General features: G+C 48.1%; 1 protein-coding gene across 1 annotated transcript in view; it reads right to left on the bottom strand.

Moving 5' to 3' along the window:
* Positions 1-27944, bottom strand: part of LOC119269164 (protein MON2 homolog) — a 40658-nt gene that overhangs the window by 10960 nt on the left and 1754 nt on the right. Inside the window, exons 2-18 of the mRNA XM_037550937.1 lie at positions 27019-27204; positions 26612-26701; positions 25953-26026; positions 25721-25873; positions 18805-18916; positions 18605-18660; positions 16900-16954; positions 16759-16815; positions 16271-16372; positions 15164-15244; positions 15034-15086; positions 13784-13853; positions 3731-3794; positions 3471-3619; positions 3270-3394; positions 3122-3179; positions 2805-2902 (exon numbers count right to left, since the gene is read on the bottom strand). Coding sequence (XP_037406834.1) covers positions 2805-2902; positions 3122-3179; positions 3270-3394; positions 3471-3619; positions 3731-3794; positions 13784-13853; positions 15034-15086; positions 15164-15244; positions 16271-16372; positions 16759-16815; positions 16900-16954; positions 18605-18660; positions 18805-18916; positions 25721-25873; positions 25953-26026; positions 26612-26701; positions 27019-27204 — 1583 coding nt within the window. The remainder of the gene's footprint in view (positions 1-2804; positions 2903-3121; positions 3180-3269; positions 3395-3470; positions 3620-3730; positions 3795-13783; positions 13854-15033; positions 15087-15163; positions 15245-16270; positions 16373-16758; positions 16816-16899; positions 16955-18604; positions 18661-18804; positions 18917-25720; positions 25874-25952; positions 26027-26611; positions 26702-27018; positions 27205-27944) is intronic.

Below are 27944 nucleotides of genomic sequence, written 5' to 3'. Positions count from 1 at the left end.
AGGTATAAAAAGAGAAGAAGCGCACAAGGTTAATGCAAAACTTTATGGCTTTGTTTTATAGACAGCTCAAGCACTAGTGTAAACAAATTTATCACATAAATATTAAAATGATAATAAATGTGCTGGCCCAACACTTAAATGGCAAAGTTTAGATTTCAAATTGACACATTAACATAATCAGCAATCATCCAAAGCCAGGATCTAACTCCATGAGATTCATAGTAGACAAAATAGATTTGGAATTGTCTTTCCTTCCTAGGATAAATTCCATGTGCTTCAGATTATTGGCCTGGAGCTCATCAGCAGCTGTATAGTGAATCGTACCGTATCATGTCAATCCCACCAGCCTCTGATCCATTCCCATTCGCTCATGGCAAGGGAGCAAGTCAAAATAGAACAAGCGACATTGGGTTTAGGGGCAAACCCAAAGAAAGGAAACTCTTTTTAAATACTTTATATAGATCTTTTTCGGCAGCGCGAGCACCAGAAGTTGGTGAATGGGGATCGCGCTCAGCACCGATTTCACAAAGGCAAGGCGTCCAGCCTTGTTCATGAGGTGCGCCTTCCAGGTGGGGAGCTTGCCAGCGGTCTTGTTGACGAGGGGTTGCAGCTGTGCAGCGGATGGGCGTCCAAGGGTGAGTGGGATCCCCAGGTAGGTGATGGGCAGCGCCGCGATAGGGCAGCCAAGGTTGGCGATGGCCGGGGCAGCCATGTCTGATCATCGTAGCTTCAGGAAGTTGACCCGAAGGCCTGACGCCCGGCCAAATAGCTGCAGGATTTCTCGGACGGTGAGTGTGTCGTGCGTCGTGCGGTGGCAGAAGAGTATGACATCGTCCGCGTATAGCGAGAGGGCGGGGATCGCGCGGCGAGGGTGCAGTTGCTGCAGGACTCTGAGCTCGACCGCGCGACGGAAGAGGCGCCCCAATGTGTCGACGGCAAGCACGAAGAGCTGTGGTGACACATGGTCGCCTTGACGAAGCCCGCAGCAGTGCCAGATCGCGGGTCCCGGCACGCCGTTGAGGAGAACCCTTGTGCTTGCCGACGACAGGAGAGTGGCAATCCAACCGAGGAAGCGATCGCTGAAGCCATACTGGCGCAAGACCTCAAACAGGAACGGCCATGACACGGAGTCAAATGCCCGTGCAAGATCCAGCTTCAGGAGGATGTGCGGGGCACCCAGCTGATGAAGAAGGCGCGCCGATTGCCGGACAAGCACGAAATTGTCATGAAGGCTTCGTCCCGGGATGAAAGCGTTCTGGATGGGGCTGACTAGCTCGTTCAACTTGGGCGCTAGTCGAAGGGAGAGCACCTTTGCGAAGATCTTCGTGACGAGATGAATTAGGCTAATGGGCCTGTAATCCCCCAGCCCGGCTGCGTCAGCTCGCTTTGGGATCAGCATAAGCAGCGCTTGGTCCAGCGAGGAATCCTCTGGTCTGGCCGCACCGAGGCGCACGGCGGCAACTGTCACGTCAACTGGCAACGCGTCTGCCGCCCGACCCAGCTTGGGGGGCTCGGGGTGCACGACCTGGAGCGCACAGGCTTGGCCTTGCGCACAAGATGGCTTTGGTTCGCCCGCACGGACGACAACAGGGCATGGTCTAGCCTCGACCTCCAATTCATAGCTGCGGAGCGCGCCTTCTTCGCGTCCACCACCATGATCCTCGGCGACAGCCAGCGTGCATTGTTCTAGGAAGACCGTTGGCTCAATGGGCGCGCCATCTCAGAACTAGCGCCACAGCTACACGCCCTCATCCCCAAACACCGCCGCAAGAGCAGGACGGTGGCAGACGGACTGCATGCGCACCAATGGGCATCGGACATACAGGGCACCCTTGGGATCCGCGAGATCGGCCAATACCTGCTTACTTGGCATGCGATCGAGCACATCACACTCACTGCCGAGCCGGATCGCCTGCATTGGAAGTGGAACGCGGCAGGTACCTACACAGCCAGTCCGCCTACCTCGCCACCTTCCATGGCTCGACCTCTTGCCCTGCTTGGAAGCTGCGCCCCCGCGAGTGAAATTCTTCCACTGGCTTGCCCAGCTGGGACGTTGCTGGACGGCCGACCGCCTTGCTCGTCGCGGACTGCCGCACCCTCCTCGCTGCCCGCTTTGCGACCAAGCGCCTGAATCAATCCAGCACCTGATCCTGGAATGCCCCTTCACCAAGCAAGTATGGCACGAGATATTGTCCTGGCTGCGCTTGACATGCAGCGTGCCCTCCACCGAGGGATCCCTATCAGAGTAGTGGTGCTCGGCGCGGCGAAACACACCGAAACCCATGCAAAAAGGCCTTACCACCGCAACCCTGCTGATCCCTTGGATGACCTGAAGCATTGCAACGACTGCGTGTTCAACGGCGCAACTCCATCGACCAACGCACAGACCGTACAGATCAAAGACGAAGCCAAACTCTGGGCAACGGCTGGAGCCCGTGGCCTGCGCGCCATCCTCCCTCAAACCTGGGACGTCCACTGATTCATGCCTGTAATCATTCCTCCTAGGAGGCTGTAACAAACTCTATCTTTTCAATACAAAGAAACGCAAGCCTTTTGCGTTTTCTCAAAAAAAAAAAACTTTATATAGACCCTGAAGTTAATGATCAGCAGGTGACATGGCTGGAACCCATAAGGTGAACAAGTATTATGACCACAAACCACAATCACTTAGACATGCGTATATAGTAACTAAGCCCATTATACTGAAAAAGACATCATGTATTCAAAATGCAAGACAGACTTAAGAGGAGCTCCCCGTAGAGAAGTGTGGTATTATTCTAACAAACAAGATGCCAGTGGCATACCTTCTCTTCTCTCCTTCATTTGGGTTATTGATTGTAAACTTGCAAAGCGATGCTAGAAAAGAGTTTAATGGCTCTATAGCACGGAGCACTCCACAGGCCTGCAAGAGTTTGTATGCCATATTATCATGGTGAAGAAAAGGTAATTGGTATAATTCTGTAGAAAGGACTACAACAGACAATGGGGCTAGAAAGGATAAAACAGAAACAACAAACATCAGCATCCCATTAAAAGCCATAGCAAGTGGGTGTCATGCTATAAGATCACTAAAACAGGGTTTTTCTCCAAAGCAATAGGTAAAACAGACTATTATGGTCACCTGAGTAAATGCCTGGTATCCTTTCAGTATTTCTAATATTATAGCTTCTCCCTGTGACCTATTAATTTGATTCCCATGAGCAAAGCATAGGAAAACGAGAAAACGACCTCAAGTACAAGAAAAATGTAAGTTTGAATATGGACCTCACCTCATTAAAATAAGTGAAAGGGAGTCCAGGATGGTTAACCATGTTGAATTGACCATGGCGACACAAAGAAGAGCTGATTGTCCACTACATACCAGACGATCCACTTCACATCTTGGTGATTCAAGCTAAAAGGCAAAAAACATTTATTAAATTTACCTTCCCAAATTCTTCTAAATAATTCTTTCTTTCTTACGGTCTTACCTCACCAGCATCTAGAGCCTCGTCTGTCAAAGTAGCAATGGTGAAAACTACACCTAAGAGGCCTTCAAGGGCAAGAGTGATGGTATGTGCTTCGCTAGCAACCAAAACAGCAGCATTTGATGCATCGGTATCCATGCTCCACTCAATCCCTGTAAATCATATCAGTTTCATTTTATTCGTATTTTCAGCAATTTGAGTAAACAAATGAAGATAACAGAGTTAGTAAACTATCAACGGAATTTGAACATTGTAGAAGGTACCTTTAGCTTTACTACTGAACATTCCAGCAACAGCTGCAAGAGTCTCTTCGCTTGAATCTGAAGCCTATAATAGAATGTGTGCTCAATATATGTATAGGAATGTAGCATTGCACTAGAAACAAAATGACGACAAACAGGCATCATCATGTCAAACCCACTGTTTCTTGTAAGACTTTACCAGCGAGATTTGACAATATGTTATGTAAACAACAAAGACCAAATTTACGCCTGCACGCAAACAGAGAATTAAGCAAGCAATGATTTCTTTTTCTCTATATTAATGAAAGCAGGATACTAAGATAGGAAGTTAGCTAAAAGCATTGTTACAAATATTGGCCGATTAACTGCAGTTAACTGCTATTCGGCCCCCCTCCGATATGAGAAAGGCCTATTCGGCCCATTAACTGGGAAGCCCAGTTAATCGGTCTGACAAGCCGATTTATTGGTTGTCAGACCGAATTATCGTCTGGGCCGATTAACTGGGCAGCATATTTTGGCCCAAAACCACTCTCCTATGCCAAGAATGTACAAGTAGTACTGTTGCTGTGCGATTTTTCTATCAAAGCAAGCGATTCCCTCTCGTTAGGGTTTCTTCTACCCTCGGCGGCGATTGGATCGCCCCGTAGGGTTCCGGCTACCCTCCCCCCGTCTTCGCCGTAGGGCTGTGCTCGGACTGATCACGGCGCACTCGAGCAGTGCGGCCCGGTCTTGGTACACGCTCCTTCGGTCTGGGGTAAGGCTAGGGTTTGGCGACAACACCCGATCGAAACTTCTTAGGTTAGGGCAACCATGGCGGAATCGGCTTCGAGTTCCAAGGCAAAGGACCTGGAGGCGCTCATGAGCGAGCTTGGACTCCAGGAGGAGGACATGGACGATGTGGTAGTGGATCAGGAGGATCCGCTGCCGCCAGAGACGACTAGATGGATGGCCATAGCGCGCGTCCACACGGAGAAGAAGTACAGCCAATATGGCTTCTACAAGACGATGAGAGCTGCCTGGGATCTAGCGCAGCCAGTTCAGATACGGCCCTTGGAGGAAAATCTGTATACGATGCAATTTGCGTGTCTCGGTGATTGGGAGAGGGCGATGCAAGAGGGACCATGGAATTACAAGGGCAATGCAGTGATTATGGCTGAATACGATGGTTTCACAAAACCCTCGCTGGTGAAGTTGGATACTCTGGAGCTATGGATGCAGGTGCATGATTTACCTGATGGTTTCTACCCTCTCATAAAAGCCCTAGCCATGAAGGTAGGAGAGTTTGTCTATGCGAAACCCAAGTCGCGGGACTTTGAGGGAAATTTCTATAGGGTCAGAATCAAGATTAATGTGTTCAAGCCCTTGAAGAATGCAGTGAGCCTGGTGCACAGGGAAGAGCGGCAAATTTTCAAGGTCAAGTACGAGAGGCTTCCTGATTGGTGTGCCGTGTGTGGCCACCTGGGGCACCAGTTCAAGGAACATGGGGACGGCATACATCCAAAGTCGGCCCTAGTTTTTAAGGAACTTAAGAGCAGAATGGTTCCGGGGTGCTGGTCCATGCCCGGGGCAGAACCGATCAGCAGGAAGAGGTGGCCGCGGAGGACGTGGAAGAGGCGCTGGGCGAACTCGCCAGTCAGGGGGAAGGAGTACAGTACCGGGGGATTACTCGAAGGAGGGCACGCAGCGTAACACTGCGATGACAGAAGTGGAGGATAACCGCAAGCGCACCAAGGGTGACATGGTGGAGAAGATCCAATCATCAAACTCTCAGGCACAGGTGGCGCCTGCAGCCCCTGTGAAGACCGGAAATACAGCACTCATGCTCTTAGCACCACCCGTGGAGGTCAGTTCAAACTCCAAGCAGGAACCCAAGCGGGCCAAGTTTGTTGCAGCCTCCGAGAACGCTCCAAAAATCTCGCTAGCGGTCAAGTTTCAAGAGAACACATCGCGTCCTCCGATCTAGAGGGCCGCCGGGCGCAATGAATACCCTGTGCTGGAACTGTCGCGGGGTGGGCAACGCCGCGACAGTTAATGAGCTTCGCGAGTTAGCGAAGAAGTTTGCCCCCCCCCCCCCTATTCTCTGTATTGTAGAAACTCAGATTGAAAGAGGTAGGGTAGAAGCACTTGCTGGAACCTTGGGATATGATAATAGTTTTGCTATAGATAGTCAAGGGAGGAGTGGAGGCATTGGTATTTTCTGGAACAATCCAATAAAACTGGAGATTCTTGGTTACTCTGTGTATCATATTGATTGCTCAATTCTCGACCCTGGGAAAGATCCGTGGCGACTCACTTGTGTGTATGGTGAAGCACAAACCCAGTTGAGACAACTAACCTGGACAGTGTTAAAAAACATAAGTAGTCAAAGCGCATTGCCATGGCTATGCATTGGAGATTTTAACGAAGTTCTGCGTCCGGATGAGCACGAGGGGTGGGGCAGCGGAGTAATGCCCAGATCCAGGGTTTTGGAGATGCCGTTGACGTGTGCATGTTGATGGACTTGGGGTACAAAGGCCGTTTTTGGACTTTCGAAAAGGAGGTTGCGGGCGGCACTTTCACACGTGTCAGACTTGATAGGGCGCTTGGATCTGCAGAATGGAGTGCTCAGTTTCCCCTTGCTAGCCTGTCCCACCTGACGGCGGCCACTTCGGACCACTGTCCAATTTTCCTGGAGATAAATGAGCCCAGCGCGCCAACTGGACGTAAGGGTTTCAGGTATGAGACCATGTGGGAAACTCATGAACAATGGCAGGAGACAATCGTAGAGAAGTGGGGCTCAAAGCACTCGGGCCACACTGTGGAGGAGATTCGGCGCAAGCTGGCTGCTCTAGCTACAGACATGTCAAAGTGGAACAAAGACACCTTTGGTAGCGTGCGGAAAGAGATCCGAGCTTTGAAACTTGAACTTGAACGCCTTAGGGGCGATCCTGCGAGGTCGGGACCTTCACATGTGGAGATAAAAATCAATGACAAACTGGTCGAATTATATCACAGGGAGGAACTGATGTGGCGACAGAGGTCGAGAATTGAGTGGCTAGCCTCCGGGGACAAGAACACGCGATTTTTTCACCTCAAAGCTAGCATCAGGCGCAAGAAGAATATGGTGAAAGCCCTGGCTAATTCGCTTGGTGTGCTAATTGACGACCCTGGAGATCTTAGAGAGATGGTTAACGATTTGTATCAAACTTTATACACATCCGAGGGTGTGACAGGGCTTGACGAGGTCATGTCTCATGTTCCGGTTAAGGTGACAGCAGGCATGAATGATATCTTATGCGCGCCATATACAAATGACGAGGTGAAAGTGGCCCTATTCCAAATGTTCCCGACGAAAGCACCGGGTCCAGATGGTTTTCCAACTCATTGTTATCAGAGGCATTGGTCTTTGTGTGGCGAGGAGATCACGAGGGCGATACTTAGAATCGTCAGAGGAGAGGAGAGTGCGGAGAGTATAAATGATACGGTATTGGTGCTAATACCAAAGGTAACAAACCCAACTCTCCTTTCTCAATTCAGACCTATAAGCTTATGCAACGTCCTATATAAGATAGCTTCAAAGGTTGTGGCAAATAGACTCAAACAAATACTGCCTGACATCATCTTTGAGGAGCAGTCAGCCTTTGTCCCAGGCAGGCTAATTACTGACAACATCATATGTGCCTACGAGTGTCTACATTTCATGAAGAGGTCTAGGGCAAAGAGTAACAGCACATGCGCTCTGAAGCTTGACATGATGAAAGCGTATGATCGTTTGGAGTGGCAGTATCTGAGGGCGATTATGGCCAAACTGGGATTTGCACAGGCATGGATTGATATAGTGATGCACATGGTATCGTCAGTGTCTTTCTCAGTTCTTTTTAATGGAGAGAAACTAGACCAGTTCAAACCTTCCAGAGGTATTCGACAGGGAGACCCTATCTCCCCTTACTTGTTTTTGATTGCAGCGGAGGGCCTTTCGTGCCTTTTAAAATCCAGTTCTCAGTCATTAGTGCTAGAAGGAATCAAGGTGGCTCCAACAGCTCCGGCTGTAAACCACCTTTTGTTTGCAGATGACAGCCTGCTGTTTCTCAAAGCCAGTGTTGAGGGAGCGGATGCGGTGACAAACCTATTGAATGCTTATTGTGGTGCTTCGGGTCAAAGAGTGAATAATGATAAGTCTACTATTCTTTAGCAGGGGGTGTCCTTAGGCAACCCGGGAGAGTGTGAAGCTGGCTGTTCAAGTCCACAAAGAATCTTTGAGTGACGAATATTTGGGAATGCCAACAGATGTGGGGCACTCAAAGAATGGCACTTTTAAATACCTTCGTGACCGTGTGTGGGAAAAGGTCAAGGGGTGGATGGAGAAGCTGTTATCTTCAGCAGGAAAGGAAGTGCTCATCAAATCCGTTGCTCAGGCAATCCTAGTTTACTCTATGGCCTGCTTTCGCCTGCCGAGAGGCCTGTGTGAAAATATCACATCCATCATACGGAAGTTCTGGTGGGGTAGCAAGCAAGGCAAACGGAAACCAGCCTAGGTATCATGGGAGATCATGACGAGGCCAAAATATATGGGAGGGCTGGGCTTCCGCGACCTAGAGATGTTTAACCTCGCGTTACTTGCCAGACAGGCGTGGAGAGTGCTGAATAACCCTAACACTTTGAGCTCTTTGATTCTGAAGGCAGCATACTTCCCTGAGACGGGAATTTTGGAGGCCGAGCTGGGTGCACACCCCTCGCAGATCTGGCGTGCAATAATTGATGGAAGGGACATAATGAAGCAAGGAATCATTAGGAGAATCGCTACGGGAGAGGACACGATGATATGGGAACATAACTGGATTCCGAGGGATGGTATCCCTAGGCCCATAGTTTCTCTGATTCAAGATCCACCTACCCGCGTGCATGAGCTCATAGATCAAACTACAGCCACGTGGAAGGAGGATTTGGTCCGTTCAGTGTTCATATCTATTGATGCCGAGGCCATACTCAAGATCCCATTATGCACAAGGAGAGTGGATGACTTTTGGGCATGGAGTAGAGAGAAGAGAGGTATGTTCACCGTCTGTTCGGCATATCGCATGATCCAATGTACCAAGCTAAGCCGTGAAAATTGGCTATATGGTACCGAGGGGCCTTCTAGCTTTGAGGAGAGCAGCAACTGGACGTCTCTCTGGCACACCCAAGTTCCGAACAAAATCCGTGTGTTCCTGTGGCGGTTGGCGAGGGAGTCGATTTCCACATATGATATACTACACCACCGCAACATGGCTACCTCGCCGGCATGCCAGATATGTGGGGCGGCGGACTCCTGGAGACACGCCTTGCTCGACTGTACCATGTCAAGGAGCGTATGGGCTCTAGCACCGGAGAATTTGGTCGGCCAAATGGCTACTTGCGTCAACCCAAGTGCTAAATCATGGTTGTTCACGATGAAGGACACATTATCACATGACGAGTTCACCAGACTTAGAGTAACTTTGTGGGCAATATGGAGCTCAAGGAGGAAACTGATTCACGAAGGCCTGCACCAAACACCACATGCAACAAACGCTTTTGTGGTCTCTTTTCTCAACGATCTCCAGGTACTAACAAAACCACAAGGGCAACATAGGGTGGCTCAACCTCGTCTGAACCAATGGGTACCACCGAAAGATGGAACATGCAAGATCAATGTTGATGCAGCGCTCATGAGAACCAGACCCATAGGGTCGGTGGCAGCGGTGTGCAGGGATCACTAGGGAGGTTTCCTGGGTGCGTCCACGATTACCTTTCATGGCATTGATGATCCTACGACGCTTGAAGCCCTGGCTGTGCGGGAATCGTTAGCTCTGGCAAAGGATATGTATGAAAACAGGATCTCGGTGGCCTCGGACTGCAAAGTGGTCATCGATGATATTGGGCAGCCGAGTGCAGCGGTATACGGAGCTATCATTAGGGAGATAGTAGATCGTTCGAAGAATTTTGTTAATTGCTTTTTTAGCCATGAGTTTAGGAGCTCAAATGTCAAGGCTCACAATTTAGCAAAGCATGCTCTCTCACTTGGTGTTGGCCGCCGTGTGTGGCTAGGCAACCCAGGTGATCTATCTTTCGTCCCTGTAAACATTGTGACGAGTTAAATAAAAGCTTCGCGAGATTGTCTCAAAAAAAAACGTACTGTTGTTGTGCTGCTCTCCTTTGATGTTAGATAGTGATGTACAATTATTGCTGCTGTGTTGTTGTTGCTGCTGCTCTTCTATGTATATCTAGACATCATCAGAACATCAATGTAACACTCTTCCTTGTTGCTATGTAGCCTAGGATTGCATATTTAGACATTCAGTAGAATGCATGTTGCTATGTAGCCTCGGATATATAAATATGGCCCTAGTTAACCTACCGATAAATGGGTTACCGATATATTTAGTTAAATGGCCGATTCGCCGATTAATCCCTTATCAGCCCCCGACAGATATGGTACCAGTTACCGATATCCTGAACAGTGGCTAAAAGGAGAGCTGCTGAAGTCAAAGCGGGGGTATGCTGCTAACTTGAGTATAAAACAAGAATAAGGAAACAAGAATGAACATACCAAGAAAACTTTGGAAAATGCACTTATGGATGACAGAAGATAAGAAAAGTGTAGCTCAGGTGGTTTGGCATTGCGCCCAGCCATACAGGCCAGGTGAATCTCCACTCCTCCGTTTTGTAATATAAGAAATTTCTTAGGAATGGTCTTTCATAAAAATAGCATTCAACTGGAATCAACTCATCAAGGCTGCAGTGCCAGTTACTATGTTTTTTATTTCCATGTTAGCCCATGATTTTAATGCTGGTAGAGAATGACCGTTGGTTGAAATAAGACATAGAATGTTGGGCAGTGGGATCACCTCGTCTAATAGGGGCAACATAGGCTCATACATGTTAAGTGTTAGATTAGCCTTGTGTCTATTGGCCTGTGTGCATTGTGTGGTTAGACCTACAGGGTGAACAGGAGGAAGTATTATGATGTCTCACCGAACTTAGGTGACTCAAATACACGGCATCACAATATCTAGGGCCAGGCTGAGGATAACTCATGAGATACTGTGACAGGACGTGCCTCACTAACTTGCTCAGAGAAACAAAAACCAGGGTACTATCAAAATTACCGTTTTCGGCATAGAGGGAAACACTCGAAGCCATGTGCCTGGGAGTGAGACGCCGAAGCATTCCTCTCTCGACCGCACGAAGAATCAAGGAGTTTAGGACGTCGATGATGAGAGTGAGCAACATCGGAGAAAGCGGATCACCTTGCCGAAGGCCCCTGGCATGGGAAATAGGGTGCCCTGGCACGCCATTCACAAGCATGGATACCAAAGCCACTCGAGTCGAAGCCGTAGCGAGGAGGATGGAGATCCACTCACGCCAGCACGGATCAAAGCCAAGGTGGCTGAGGATCTGGAGAAGAAATGGCCACGAGACTGAGTCGAATGCCCTGGCAATGTCGAGCTTGAGCATCATGAGAGGGACCTTCAGGTTGTGGATGAGGCGGGCGGTTTGCTGCATGAGCAAGAAGTTGTCCTGGATGCTGCACCCGGCAATGAACGCGCTCCGGTTCGTGGACACCATGCCTCCGAGACGAGGGGCAAGCCGAAGGGAGAGGGCTTTAGCAAAGAGCTTGGCAATGAGATGAATAAGGCTGATCGGACGATAGTCAAACGGGGACTCGGCATCAGCTCGCTTGGGCAGCAAGGTGAAGAATGCTCATTGAGTTTCTCGAAGCCACGGGCATTGAGAGAATAGAACTTTCCAAAGGCGTCAAGAATGTCCTTGATAATATTCCAACATGCACGAAGGAGCTCCGCGGAGAACCCATCCGGTCCCGGTGCCTTGCCCATGGGCATGGATTTGACGCATGCCAAATCTCATCCTCGGAGAATGGTCAAGAGCCGCCAGATCAAAGTGCCATGGGTGAACCTATTCTAGGGCGAGCGAGAAAGCACGTTCATCAGAAGATCCAATGATGGCCGAGAAGTGGTCGAAGGCCGCGTCGGCAAGGGCAGCCGGCTCAGATACGGTGCAGTCCGCAGTCTTGGGTAAGAAGATATGGCTCTTCTGACGGCGATGTGCGGCATGGACACGCAAAAATGCAGAGCTCGCGTCACCACATTTGAGCCATGCAAATCGCAAGCGTTGTCACGTAGACGAGCAAACAAGGCGGTCACTATGCTCCGCCGCCCCAATTGGTTGTACTGAAGAACACGTCGACACGATCCAGAGCGACCTTGCTTGCCCCATATCCTCCTTCCCGGTGCGATACCTCGACTTGCCCGTTTCACTTGGCAAGGTGCCTACAGCCGCTCTTCTTCCCCTGGCCGAGAAGATCGAAGGCAAGATCCCCACATGGCGTGTTGTTATGCTATCCCTCGGCGATCGGTTGCCCCTGGTGAGGCACGTTCTTTGTGCTATCCCCAACCACTTCCTCGTCGCCATCGCGCTCAACAAATCCATCCTCAAGAGGGTGAACCAGGCGATCTGAGGCTTCCTTTGGGCAGGACGCAAGGATGCCCGCAGTGGACAATGCAAGGTCAACTGGCCTCGAGTTTGCTGGCCCTTGCACCTCGGCAGCCTTGGAGTTCGGGATCTTCACTGTGCCGGTCTGGCTCTACGCGCCTGGTGGGTTTGGCTACAACGTACTGATCTGCACCGTCCCTACAGTCACCTTCCTCTAACTCATGACGAGGTTAACGCTATTGTGCACGCATCTACCTCCTGGCAGCTTGGTGATGGCCATTCTCATCTTTTTTGGACGAATCACTAGGTCCCCGGCTGCTGCATCACCGAGCTTGCGCCACTTATCGTCACGATGGTCCCTCGACGACGCCACAAATCCCGCACTATTCAGGAAGGTTTACAGCTTCGATCATGGGGTACAGGATATCCAAGGTGCCCTTGGCCCTGCCGCCATGGTCCAGTATGTCGAGCTTTGGCGCTTGCTCCGCCACACCCACCTCTCAAATATCCCAGAAAAGCTAGTCTGGCATTGAACCGAGCCCGAGTTTACACCGCCGCTTCTTGCTACTCTACCATGTTCATTGGCTTGCTGCCAGACCCGCACCGGCGGCTAACTTGGAAAACCTGGGCGCCTCGAACACCAAGATCTTCATGTGGTTGGCTGCCCAAGACTGGTGCTGGGCCGCGGAAAGGCTCGCGCGTCACGGCTTGCCTCACACCGATTATTGCCTCCTATGCAACCAGGAGCCAGAGAGCATGCAGCACCTCCTGGTTGGCTGCTCCTCTCGCCAGCTTTGGTACGAGTAACTTGGTGCCATTCCACCATTGCTCCACCACAACCGAACGACCTCTTCTTGGAGTGATGGTCAGATGCCTTGCCACGTCCCCTTCCTCCTACCAAAAAGGGCTCTCTTCCCTCTTCCTTCTGACGGCATGCTACCTTTGGAAGCATCGGAATGGGTGCATGTTCGACGTCTACACCCCTCCCTAAGCCACCTCCTACAGCTCATCAAGGATGGAGCTCAGCTATGGGCGCAAGCGGGTGCTTTAGGGAGTAGTCTGCATGTGGTAGTTTATATCCCCCCCCCCCGCCCCCCTTCTCTCTCTTCCGACATTCCATTTTGTTTCAGTGTCGAAGACCTTGTAACTTGTTCTAGTCTTCTATCAATGAAAGATACGCAAGCTTTGCATATTCGCGATTTTTTTACCGTTTTCAACAAAGCTCCATTTGGGATGTGCAACTACTTTTAGATCATATATAAATATATAGATAAAAAGGCTAGTGGTTTGCATCATAAATGCACATCAATGCCCAAATATGCCGGCCAAGCATATGGTATGGATGCCTATCAGCATGAGTGAGAAGTCAGTTCATCTAATACAGCATAAAAACAGAAAGGCAGCTTATACTGGAGATGGTATTACCAAGTCAATACGTCTGATCTTGAGACACAAATCATGCACAAAAATAAATAAAGAAGCTACTATCCAAAAGAAAAAGGAAAAGTCATGTCATGTCATGAAAGTGGTACAAGAACATACAAGGAACTGAAATGATGAGACTAATTAGAAGTGCAATGCCAACAAACCAAAATGAGAATGTTATGTGGTAAGGTATATCACCTGAATAGTAGCTACCACCAAAGCAAGTGCTTTAACGATGTTCTCCACAACATTAGTATTTGTAGGGTTTCTGTATTAATAGCAAAAAAAATACAAATATTAATTGAGGTTTTCCAGAATAAGTATAAATGTGCCCAATGTATAATGCATGCCCAGAGATGAAAAGCATCAGTGTAGTAACTCGTATGACAAGGAGGTACAAAGCAGGCTTCTGACCTAAGTAACAAATTTAAAACATAACAGAGGGGCTTTCAGTTGTTACCTTCATCAGTTAATCTAGTTACGGGTAAAATACCTTAGTTGCAACCCCAATAAGGTTGCACAACACCAGTAGCATGTTAACAACTATCTATGTCGCATGTTAGAATCCTTAAATTCCCTTGAGAGGTTTAACACATCCAATCACCAAAAGAAAACAAGGTTCACTGATATCTAAGAAGTGACCCTTTTTAAAATGAGATTTGACTTGCCATTTCCGTCAATTAAACATAAATAAATAATGATGCTAAACATTTTAGGATCATGGTGTCTCTGGCAGGATTTCTTGAATCTACCTACTTGTCCTATAGCAACAGTACTGTTGACAGCACTGCAACCTTATCTATCACCCTTTAACCCAATTAACATAACTTCACATAAAAGATGTGGTTAGCCTAAAATGGGTGTGAAAAATGAAGTAAAAGTTCAAGAATCTATGCATTAATGCATCACACAGTTGTCCCTAATTTGGGATATGAGTTACCGCGACTATATTTTCAAGTCCCGCTAGACTCGCAAGGCTATCATAGCACAAGAATGAACTATGACAGACTTCATAGAAGATAAAGCTTCCTGAATCCTGATTAGATATTTGGTAGTTCACCTCATTAGAGGCAAAAAGGATGGAAAGGAACCAAACATGTCTCAAGACACTGGTCTAAAAAACCTTTCTCTCAGGCAAATGAAGCAAGTTACACAATTTCAACTGAATATAACTTCCATCATGATATGTGCTACCTACATGCCTACGCAAGTTAAACTCTGGAACCAATTCCCTTATAAACGAACAATTAATAATACAATGTGAATTATGAGCCAGTTTATAATATTGCCAACAATTATTTTTGGGAAAGACATGCAGACACAAACTTCCTATCCTGCAACACAAGCATGATCTAGAAGCTTCTAGACAAGTCAAAAATAAAGTCAGCCATAGGCATAGAATGACCACATCAAAAGAAAGCATGGAGTTATGGGGATACAATACATACATGTCAAACGTCTGAAATAGGGAGCGCAGAGTGCGAGCTTCTACACAAAAACCCTGGTAATCAAAAGGTATGCACAAGTAAGAACAGATCATCCACAAACATCAATTTCCGTTGTATCCAAGGAACTTACCCTCAAAATTTCGAGAACAAGTATCTGATGCCATAAAGGTAAATCCAGGCGGGTAACTTTCACAAGCATGTTCAGAAATACCTGTCAACAGAAGCATCTTAGTGCTCATGTAGGATAAATAACCAGAATAAAGTAAAAGCACCTTGAGCACTCATTAAGTCATTACTATATAGAGCTGTCTAATTAACTATTTCATCCTTTAAGTGAACTGAAAGTACAACATATTTTGCTCAACATACAAGATCTTATGGTTGAACTATTGGGAAATATATATGGAACAAACTACCATTAAAATGGCAGAATGACAACTCACATCAACTGCTAAATCATTGATAGAACAAACTAGGGCTGATTGTTGATGTCAATAGAAGGTAAAGTGAATAATTCTGATTCATAGGGTCGTTGAAATATGTTGGCTACTCTTGGAGTCTTAGTGCTCAATCACACCAATCCAGATAAGATCCAATGGTCAAGATTGTCTATACTATTTTAAAAACAGTCATACCTATGTGTACTGAACCTGGATAGCTAGTCCAGCCGTTCTTTTGTTTTTAATTATAACCTGCACAATACTTAGCAAAAGCTATCGGCTGGACTCACATTAAGTATAGATTTGCATTCTTACATATTGCAGAAGAAGGGGTTTACTGATAGAACTGCACCGGGTTTCGATGACAGTGCTTAATTTAAAGCTGCTACGGAAAAGCCATTTGTAAAAGATCTAGGAGCCATTCCTATTAGAATTAGACAAATACTGCTATCCCATGGTTCTTCCCCCGTTTCCAGTGGATTGTTCTGTCATCTGGGACATAGTAACATCTTCCTTTCACAGTTTGATTTTTAGACAAACGTAGCTAACAAAAAATGCAAACCTCTGAAAGTGGTTCTACCAAAAGAGATTGCCAATTGCCATAATCCACTGCAATGCCAAACAGAGCCTAGTTATTATCAGCAGTTTTCTGGACTCTGGTTGATCAATTAAAGTTATCAGAAGGTTTCTGTGTTGGAGCTTAAGTTGATCGTTTTAGATGGTTTAATTCAGACTATTTAGTGGCTCACAGGCCTGTTGCGGTACTGGTGTGTACATGAGGTTGGACAGAACAATACCTCACTTTCAGTGACAAGTGAAGAGCTGTAGAGTCTGATAACATGAGCAACCAAACGTAGGACTAAACGGCGGAAAGCAGGTTCCCCTGCTTCACCTTCAAGCTGAAGATAAGTAAATCAGCAAACATACCAATACAGAATCAGTTAATAACTGGATCATGCATGAAATCGGGAAACGGAAATAGTAAAGAACTCATAAAAATTCATTTTCATTTATGTATTTTTATTTCCTTGCAACTGAACGAGGTACTGGCACACCAAAAGATGAGGTTCACCATTTGACATTTTCCTTCCTGGACTTAACATAGATACTGGATGCACCTAAAAGTACTTGAAGGGCACTTCAAACTTCTTGGTTAGTAAAGTGGTAGGTCATATTCGTGCTTCTGCATATAAATTTTGCAATAGTGGCGAGGCCTTGTAATTTTCTGACTAGACATTTAGCATGCTATACATTTAAAAGAAAGTCCTTATTTCCATTTACTTACCTCCACATTCGTGCGGAGTGAAGTCATAAGAAGTGAGCATATTTGATGTCGCAATACCTGGCAAGTTTTAAGAGACTCTTTTGTTATGGATCAATGGTTAACAAAAATGTCTGAGGACAAAAGATGTACATAAACACGAACCTGCTGGTAAGATAATAATGCCCGGAATACAGGAACATATGTCGATAGCACAAACCTAGCACAAAGCACGTCAAGATAAACTCAGCAACAGAGTCAGGACTCAGGATAAGTTATCTTCAAGTCCAATCCTAAATAATATCAACATATTCTAAAAGGGCAGCCCGGTGCACGTAGCTCCTGCTTGCCCAGGGTCCGGAGAAGGGTCCGACCACTTTGGGTCTTTTGTACGCAGCCTTTCCTTGCATTTCTGCAAGAGGCTGTTCCCAGGACTCGAACCCGTGACCAGCCTTGCCCAGGATCACAAGGAGGTCACAAGGCAACAGCCTTACCGCTGCGCCAAGGCTCCCCTTCCATATATTCTATGAGGACAAAAAAGTTAAAAGAAGCTTGCTGATGAAAAGATTGCTATCACTAATCTGCCTAAACTATAATGGAACTGAGGAAAATAATACATCAAATTTTGGTGTGTTACTTAACAAATAAGACAGGAAATCAGCAACAAATCACAAAACAAATGCAGAAACAGAAGAAAAATGCACTTACAGAAGAAACAGAAAAAATATTGAAACAAGTTAATAACAATCCAGAAATTTGGAGAACACCTTCATAACTCCAACCAAACAAAATGAAGAGCAAACTCAAGTCAGCATGACTAGTAAATTAACGATGTGCTGGCTTAATCCAAATCTGACATATTTACCCCATTTAACATATCTAGAAAGAAAATATAAAAATGAAACAAAAATCGTTCCAGATTACAAAGAACTGACTGTATCTATTGTTCATAACGGAACCATCTTTGAGCAAGTAATGTGGACTATTGCACTTGAATCAATACATCTTGTTTTCACATTGGATTATCTTTGAGACAAGTTAATAACAATCCAGAAATTTGGAGAATGCCTTCATAACTCCAACCAAACAAAATGAAGAGCAAACTCAAGTCAGCATGACTAGTAAATTAACGATGTGCTGGCTTAATCCAAATCTGACATATTTACCCCATTTAACATATCTAGAAAGAAAATATAAAAATGAAACAAAAATCGTTCCAGATTACAAAGAACTGACTGTATCTATTGTTCATAACGGAACCATCTTTGAGCAAGTAATGTGGACTATTGCACTTGAATCAATACATCTTGTTTTCACATTGGATTATCTTTGAGATAATAGTGTGATATGTAGTGCTTCCATGCTCCCCTCAGAAGTAAAAACTGGGAAAACGCATTAAGGATTTGAATTGCAACAGTCCACTATTCCACTACCGCCAACATCTTCAATGATACAAGGTGCTTACAGGTAGTTTTCTTTGCCATACTGAAGAAAAAATGTACAAATCCACGGGCACAAATTAAATTCTTCGTTAAGCACTAATGCTTGCATGGGCACTTGTGAGTTTGTAGGAAGATGTAACCACCTAAACGCGTATATACTTGCACTAAAAGGTTGGGCTTTTTAATGGATGCTTATGTCGCAAACAACCCTCTTCTAAGCATCTCGCGAAGCACCTCCTTCATGAGAGATGCTCGTGCACTTCAATTTTTAGAAGACATGTGAATGCAGCAGCTCAAGTAAACAACCTTTCATCCAACACTAAACTTTGTTAAAACACAAAATGTGTAGAATATTGGGCATCATGAAAGCTGTGACAACTGGCTAATATGGAAGTATCCAAGATTTTCAGTATGAAAAGAGAACTTACTCAAGTATGTCAAGGGCAAACGTCCGATGCAGTGACTGAGCATGCAACCACCTAGCCTAAAGAAAGAGACAGTAGTAACTTTATCAAGAAAACTTAGGTCTAGAATACTAAATAAAATGTAGCAGCAAAATATGAGCCAGTTAATTATTCATATTTAACGAAGAACAGAAAAGGTACAGTCAGAAATTGTTCACACATACAGATCCACCTGCAGCAAGAGCAGTCAGGTCTTCGAGCAGACGGAGACCGAGTTTTCCAACGTCAGTAAGATCTTCCCTCATGGTGAGTTCTCCATAGCTAAACGCTAGTGATCTGTAAAGCAGGGTATGTTGAATATCAAGTTTTTTTCAACATCATCTGGAAGGAAAAGGTTGATGGAACAGAAACATAAGCAATATAGAATTGGTTAAACTATCATCCATGTTAACGGCATGACCATGACAAATGTACTAAAAAAGCACAGGAGCAATGAGCGAGATCTCTCTTGGTCGAACGGGCAACACAAATGTGCATTCATCAATAAGTATCCAGCACACAGCAAAATATAATGATGGTGCAGTTGATAAGATTCTAAATACATATGATGCCAATGTTGTCAATGGACAGAAATACTAACAGAGAAATATGAGCTTCAGATACCCAAATATACAAGATAGTAGAAAAGAAAGGATTGTTGAAGGATAGAAGTTAATCTGCACTGACTGAACAGTCAATTAGCTACTACTCCATCCGTTCCGGATTATAAGATGTTTTAACTTTTTCTGAATCGAATGTATATAGACGCGTTTTGGTGTGTTCATTCACTCATTTCAGTCCGTATGTAGTCGATATTGAAATATCCAAAACGTCTTATAATTTGGAACAGAGGTGATACACCATAACAGGCTAATAAGAATATCTTCTATCAAAAATATAATAGTATTGCTTGAATGCTCATATTATTCTATAATCATGATTAAACAACAAAGAATGGGATCATCACATAGAAGCCAGACACTTCACAATAAGACTCGGGATCCTGGTTTCTAGCTTAACTGTCTAAATATTTATGATCCACTAGTCTTGATACCTTTCACACTTGAACACTACAGCAAATCTTTGAGGGATTTTTTTGCCATGCCTTGGCCTGTGATTTGTTAGACCTTTCAGCCTGAGCATTGATAGATGTGGATGACACTAGGAGAGTTGGGACAATTTTCGTTGGTTTATTTCTCACACAATGCCATGCCAACCCGAGGGGTTGGGGATACATATTTATAGGCTGCTAGCCAGCCAAGGCATATGCTAAGATGCTGCCAAGATGCCAGTCTAAGATGCTAGTCTAAGATGCTAGTCTAAGATGCTAACTGACAGTCCTTGATGGTCAAGAACAGAACTCTATCCTAACAGCCAGTCCTTGATGGTCCAGGACTTTATCCTCCTAACTGCCACAAGGACCCTAGTACACAGACTTATCCATCATTACTCTATCCTAACAGCCAGTCCTTGATGGTCCAGGACTTTATCCTCCTAACTGCCACAAGGACCATGTGCTGCAGCCCCACAAGGACCCTAGTACACAGACTTATCCATCATTCTCCCCCTAAGTCTTGTACGTCGTCTTGTGGGAGAGTTGAATCATCCCAATCCTGGAGCAAAGTTCGAGGAACTTGACCCTCCCAAGGGGCTTGGTGAGCAGGTCTGCGAGCTGATCCTTGGTGTTGATGTAGCTCGCCTCGATGCTCCCTTCTTCCACACAGCTGCGGATGAAGTGATACCTCAGTCGGATGTGCTTGCTCCGTTCGTGGAACACGGGGTTCTTTGCCAGGGCCAGGGCGGACTTGCTGTCCACCAGGAGCTGCACCGTTCTGGTGTCTTGAACGAGAAGATCACCAAGCAGTCGAGCAAGCCAGAGCGCCTGAGTACAGGCGGTGGAGGCCGCTATGTACTCAGCCTCACAGCTGGACAGGGCCACCACCTGCTGCTTGACTGATTGCCAGCTCACGAGACACTTGCCGAGGAAGAGGAGGATCCCGCTCGTGCTCTTGCTGGTGTCGATGTCGCCGGCGTGGTCGCTGTCGCTGTACCCGACGAAGTGTGCCGCCCCAGGACACCTAGGGTAGTGGAGGCCGTGGTCGAGGGTCCCTGCTATGTAGCGGACGATCCTCTTCACTGCCTGCTGGTGTTCCGACGTTGGTCGCTCCATGAACCGACTGACATAGCCGACGGAGAATGCCAAGTCCGGCCGTGTGTGAGTGAGGTAGCGAAGGCTCCCCACAAGGCGTCGGTACTGCGTAGCATCCACTTCCTCCGTCGTGCTGTCGCGGCTCAGTTTCAGCCTCTCCTCCATCGGAGTGAGAGCTGGATGGCAGTCGGTGAGCCCAGCTAGCTCAACGATGCGCTTGGCGTAGGCGGACTGTCGAAGCGCGATCCCGGAGTGGTCCTGGTGCACCTCAATCCCTAGATAGAAGGAGAGGAGCCCCAGGTCACTCATCTGGAACGTGGCCTTCATGTCTTCCTTGAACGCCGCCACCTCTGCACCTTTGGTGCCGGTGATCACCAGGTCGTCAACGTAGACGCCCACCAGCAAGGCATTTCCTCCACTCCCCCGTCGGTAGACGGCAGCCTCATGCGGGCTCTGCTCGAAACCCATCTTCTTCAGCGTGGAGTCCAGCTTGGCGTTCCACGCCCTGGGTGCCTGCCGCAGGCCATAGAGAGCCTTGCGCAGGCGGAGCACCTTGCCCTCCTGGCCGGGAATCGTAAACCCAGGTGGCTGATGCACGTAGACTTCCTCCTTCAAGTCGCCGTTGAGGAATGCCGACTTAACGTCCATGTGGTGGACACGCCAGCCCTCCTGGGCAGCCAGCGCAAGGAGAAGTCGCACGGACTCCATCCGTGCCACGGGAGCGAAGGCGTCGTCGAAGTCGACTCCTTCCTGCTGCAAGAAGCCTCGGGCCACCAAGCGAGCCTTGTGCTTGATGATGGCGCCGGCTCCATCCCTCTTCAGCTTGAACACCCACTTAAGGGGATTGCGTGGTGACCTCGAGGGAGATCAGCGAGCTCCCAGGTGCGGTTTTGCTCGACCGCATCCATCTCCAACTGCATCGCGGCGCGCCATGCCGCGTCTCTCTCGGCCTCTGCAAAGGACCGTGGTTCGCCGTCTTCACACACGAGCTGTAGCTGCGCCTCCAGGTCACGTGGCATCAGTCCCGGCACCGGCTGGTCGCCGAGTAGATCATCCATCGTGCGATACCGCAGCTGTTCGCCTCCATACCATGCGTCGACCCGCTCCTCGTCGTGAGTGAGCGGGGAAGCGAGCTTCATCGGGTTGTGCTCTGCGTGAGCTGGTGCTGATGAAGACGAGCCCGGAGTGGCGACCGCCGGGGCTGGAGTATGCGGCGTCGCCGGTTGTGGTGTCGTCGGTGTAGCAGGCGCCGGAGTCGATGTAGTTTTGGGGGCCGGGGTAGACGTGCCCGGTGAAGAGGAGCTGCTTGCTCCCCCAGCTTCCTTGAAGTGAGCGTACTCGACAATGAAGTCGTCATACGTCGGCGTCGAGCCGTCGTCCACCGCCTTGTCCCATTGCCACCCTCGCCCTTCGTTGAACACGACGTCTCGCGCTGTGCGCACACGTTGTGTCTTTGGGTCGAGGATGCGGTAGGCCTTTGAGCCCTCCGCGTAGCCGATGAAGACTCCCGGAGTGCTCCTGTCGTCGAGCTTGCCGATGTGGCCGAGCTCCTTGGCGAACGCAAGGCAGCCAAAGATCCGCAAATGAGAGACCGCCGCCTTCCGCCCATGCCAGGCCTCGTACGGAGTTCTGCCGTCGAGTGCCTTAGTAGGAGAGCGGTTGAGGATGTAGACGGCCGTTAGCACCGCCTCTCCCCAGAAGACAGCCGGCATCCCTCTCTGCTTGAGGAGAGCCCGAGCCATCCCCACAACCGTCTGGTTGCGCCGCTCGACGACGCCGTTTTGCTGCGGGCTGTACGGCGCGGAGTAGTGGCGCTGGATGCCCTCATCGGCGCAGTACGACGCGAATTCAGCCGCCGTGAACTCGCCGCCGTTGTCAGTGCGCAACACGCGCAATTTGCGGCCGCTCTCCGCCTCCACACCAACCTGCGCGCGCCTGATGGCGTCCGCCGCTTCTCCCTTACTGCCGAGGATCATCACCCACATGTAGCGGGAGAGATCGTCGACGAGCAGCAGGAAGTAGCGTCAACCTCCTGGTGTGGCTGGCGTCACCGGGCCGCACAGGTCTCCGTGCACGAGCTCCAGCTTCTCCTTAGCCCGAAAACTCGCCTGTTGGGGAAAGGGGAGTCGTCTCTGCTTTGTCAGTACGCAGATGTCGCAGAACTGCTCCACATGGTCGAGGCATGGCAGGCCTCGCACCATCTCCTTGGCACTTAGACGCTTCAGGGCCTCAAAGTGAAGGTGCCCAAAGCGCTCATGCCACTGCCACGCCTCGTCGTCTCGACGGACAGCGAGACAGACCGGTTGTGCCACCTGCACATCAAGGACGTAGAGTCGATTTTCACCTCTGGGCACCTTGGCGAGAAGGCGACGCTGGCGATCCCAGATGCGTAGGACCCCATGCTCAATCAGCACGCGTGAGCCGTTCTCATCCAGCTGTCCCAAGCTGATGATGGAATTCCTTAGCGCAGGGATGTAGTAGACATCGGTGAGCAGCCGGTGCTCTCCCATCTTGGTGGTGAAGATGACGGAGCCGACGCCCTTTATCTCCACAGCGGAGGCATCCCCGAACTTGACGGAGCCTCGCGCATCGGAGTCGAGCTCGGCGAAGAATTCCCTTCGACCGGTCATGTGGTGGGTGGCGCCGGTGTCGAGGCACCACCCCGTAGCCTTGTCCTTCCCGGAGCCATCGCCGAGAAGAGCGTGTGCTTTTGGCTCATCAAGGTGGATGAAAGCCTTTGCGACTGGAGTCGCCGAGGGTAGCTCAATGCTTGCATGCGCCATGAACAGAGCCGTCTCCTCCTTCGCCTGTGCGACGTGAGCCTGGCCTTGTCGTGGTTGCCGACACTCATTGGCCCAATGGCCAAACCGGCCACAGTTGTGGCAACTGTTGTCTTGTGCCGGCTTGGGCTTGCCAGCGGCGCCGTCCTTGGCGCCTCCGCGGGTGTCACCTTCGGCACGTCCTTGTGCCCTGCCCGGGGGGCCTCTTCGCGCCTTACGCTGCTTGCCACGCTTGCGGCCGCCCGTCGAGGAGGAAGGATCCCCCTTCTTCCTGTCACCAAGGCTGGGATCCCACTGCTCCCGAGTTAGGAGCAGCTTCCCGCCGGTGGTGACGGGCCCCGGGGGGGGCTGTGGCTCGTCGGTGTCGACGACCTTGAGTCGACCTATCGCCTCCTCGATCGTCATCGTGGAGAGGTCCAGCAACGACTCGATCGAGCGAGCCATCTGCTTGTACTTCTCGGGAATGCACTGAAAAAGCTTCTCGACAGCTCTCTCCTCGGTGTAGGTGGCATCGCCAAACTTCACCATCTTCTGCAGCAGAGTGTTGAGACGGAGAGCAAAGTCATCAACGTCCTCACCTGGCTTGAAGCCCAGGTTCTCCCACTCCTTACGAAGTGCCTGCAGGGTGGACTTGCGAGCACGGTCGCTGCCGATGCGTGCTGCGGCGATGGCGTCCCAAGCCTCCTTGGCAGTCCGCTTGTTGGAAAGCGAGAACTGCATCTCGGGCGGGACTGCGGCGATGAGGGCGTCCAGTGTCCGTCAATCCTCTAGGTGGTCGACGTTGCTGTCCTGGACTGCCTCCCACATGCGCCGCACCTGGAGCCTGACCTTCATGATCCCGGCCCACTCGACGTAGTTGGTTTTAGTGAGGGTAGGCCACCCAACACTGGAACCAACATCCCTGACCACAGTCCGAACCTCGTAGAGGCCGCGGTCCTGGTCGTTGCAGCCGCCGTCGCGGTGCGCGCCTCCACCTGGAGCGCGGGCGTGCTCGGCTGCCCACTGCGCCGTCCGCTCCTGCGCCACTTTGGCGCGATCTGCGTCGGCGCCTTCGTCCGCAGGCGCGGAGCTGCTGGAGCTGCCGGGGCTGCCGCGGAGTGCCTTGGCATCCTCCGTAGCCTCACGGGCTGCTTCTGCTGCTGCTGCTGCTTCTACCTCCGCCCTGGCTGCTTCTACCTCCGCTCTGGCTGCTGCCAGCTCCGCTGCAGCCAGCCTCGACACTCTTGCCGCCGCAGCAGCCGCTGCTACAGCCGCTCGCTCACGCTCCTCTGCCACGGCGCGCTCGGCCTCTTGCCGGCGCCGCATGCTCGAGGTAGCCGTGTGCTGAGAGCGACCTGCAGACATGGCTCGCTGCAGGGGGGCTGTTGCGTGAAGAGGAGGCCGATGAAGACGAGCTGCTGCTCGACAGTCCGGAGGGAGGAAGGTAACCAGAGGCAGACGGAGCAGCTGCTGCTACCGACTTGGGCTGCTCACAGGAAATGCTCAGGGTACAGGTTAACCTGGCTCTGATACCACTTGTTAGACCTTTCAGCCTGAGCATTGATAGATGTGGATGACACTAGGAGAGTTGGGACAATTTTCGTTGGTTTATTTCTCACACAATGCCATGCCAACCCGAGGGGTTGGGGATACATATTTATAGGCTGCTAGCCAGCCAAGGCATATGCTAAGATGCTGCCAAGATGCCAGTCTAAGATGCTAGTCTAAGATGCTAACTGACAGTCCTTGATGGTCAAGAACAGAACTCTATCCTAACAGCCAGTCCTTGATGGTCCAGGACTTTATCCTCCTAACTGCCACAAGGACCATGTGCTGCAGCCCCACAAGGACCCTAGTACACAGACTTATCCATCATTACTCTATCCTAACAGCCAGTCCTTGATGGTCCAGGACTTTATCCTCCTAACTGCCACAAGGACCATGTGCTGCAGCCCCACAAGGACCCTAGTACACAGACTTATCCATCATGATTAGTGTCTCATCTCATGTGTGTCCCATCTATGGATAATATGCCAGACAGGCAGACACGAGCGGTTTGATGCAACATGATTTTTTTTCCATAGATGATAATGCATAAAGGTGTGTTTCTTACTAACAAACTTGTTATGATATTAGCTGTATTGCTACTGGATGAGAACAATATTGAAGAAAGAGAAATAGACTGAGCCTTACAGCGTCTGGCCGAAGCTACGAGTAACATTGTTGGCAACAGAGCTAGCACTCGAGCCAAATCTTGGGGATGCTTTACCAGTCGGAAGTGATTCGGCAAGAACAACATTATCAAAGACCAATGCCACTGCTTGTCTAAACGTAGCTGCTGCCGTGCTAAATGAGAAATGTATGATTTAGGAGATTGCCACAAAGAAATTGTGAATCCATGAGCCAACAACTTGAATGGGCTTACTTGCGGACACTGTCAGAAGATCGACTGCTTTCAAGTAGGTGAAGACATATGCCAAGGGCTTGAGACATGTCCTCCTGAGAAATGAAACAATATACTAATAAGATAAACCTGTGGACAGCAATACTAATGATTCCCAAAAGGCATTCAATAAATAGTACATCATCCTGTAGAATTGCATGAACTATCAAAATAGTCAAGTTTCACATGCACTCCAAGAAATAATCAACAGCAGTGTTCCCCTCTCCCATCAGAAACAAAAATTCATGGTGCAATCAGAGTTACTCTCTGCTGTTGGACTTAAGAAAGATTCCCTGGATTGCTGTAATGAATAAAAAAGCACTATGTTTGAAACATAAACATCTGGTAACCCAAGTTCAAACGCCAGGCACCAGCACTCCAAAGAAATAAAACAAACAGGCAGAGTACCTTATTTTACAAAATAAATAAATTCAAATGAGTCAAATGCAAAAACGGAAGGCAAGAATGCTAACAAGTGGTGACTGCTCACTGGCTCACTTTAGAGTCGTACATTCAATCTTTTTATAGAGGGAAGCTTCTATGTGTTATAAGGCCAGCTAAGCATACAACAGATGGTAAGAAACCATTTCATCTATTACAGACATTAAAAAATTTAGATGATAACCATTCATAACTGCTACCTCACTTTCAGGACGTAAATGTGACTGAAAGACAATCAACATTGTTTGCAATGTCTTCAGCTGAAGACTCTCATCTGGCATCTCTGAGTGCTGCAGTCAGACAAACATCACAGTTCAGTGTAATTAGTTTAAAGGTCTTGAGAGTTAACATACTACAGGATGATCCATCAAATTAAATCACACAAATATTTACAAGAGGTCAAATAAAGCACAAGATCCTATTTAAAATATAAATGTTATGATGAAGAATCAGCTTTCCAAAGAAAAACACATTATCAAACTCAATTATCCAGAATAACAACTAACATAAGCCCATCAACAGAAACCACAGAAATTCTAAGGCAAATATTATTATACTAAATTTAAAAAAGTGAGGCGAGTGGATACATAAGTGAAGAGAAACTCACATCCCTCAAAGTAGCTAATATCTCCTTCAACGCAGATGATGCTACAGCATCATGTGATATAAGCTTTTGCAAACAGGATAGTCCTATCACACTCAGCTTCACTGATTTGACACTGCATGCCATCAGAAAGATCCGTAATATATCCCCCTTTTGAGCTATTTCCCTTGGATTAGATAGAGAACGGAGCTGCAGGCCAAAAAGAATTGAAAATGAATGTGAATTAAGCAAGTGGCATACCACTTATATCACATGAGAACTGAAATGAATGTTAAATGTACAGAAAGGCTAGAAAGTACTGGTATTTGTGCAGGAGTAACATAAGAAATAAGAAAAGCGATATTCATCATCTAGCTATTACAGACGAAGAAATTCTGACACTACTTGGATTATGGTAGGAATTAGTGCCAACACATAATTTTGGATGGGTTTGCTTAATCATTTTTCTGAAACTGGACATGATATGTTGTTGATGCATCCCAACAATAAAATGGTGATGAAATATAAGTATATGACAATTATCTAGTTAGTTGCTTCATAAATCAAAACAACATCAAAAGCGTCTTAAACATAGAAAACTAATACAGGAAGGTGGCAGGTACTTTCCACAAGATCAAAGACTGATGCAAGGCAGCAATGTGCACAAATATGGACGACATGTCCATGCAGGCCAAGTACAACTAAATGCTGACTAAAATCTAAGCTAATTTGGTTCAGACTTCAGAGGATACTGCTGATAACAAAGACATTAGTTGTTTAACCTGTCGAATTAGTTATGGGCAATATTGTGTCCCAGCATCACTGAAGTTCACTTCTCTATGCAGCCAAGATAACAAGGTGAATCTCCAAAAAAAAAGATAACATGGCAAAAAAAAAACCTTGGCAGTGCAAATACAATAAGGGTACACGAAAATATAAAAAGTGGTAAC

Source organism: Triticum dicoccoides, chromosome 3A, assembly GCF_002162155.2.
Source record: "Triticum dicoccoides isolate Atlit2015 ecotype Zavitan chromosome 3A, WEW_v2.0, whole genome shotgun sequence".
NCBI lineage: Eukaryota > Viridiplantae > Streptophyta > Magnoliopsida > Poales > Poaceae > Triticum > Triticum dicoccoides.
This window is presented reverse-complemented; position numbering and strand designations above follow the sequence as displayed.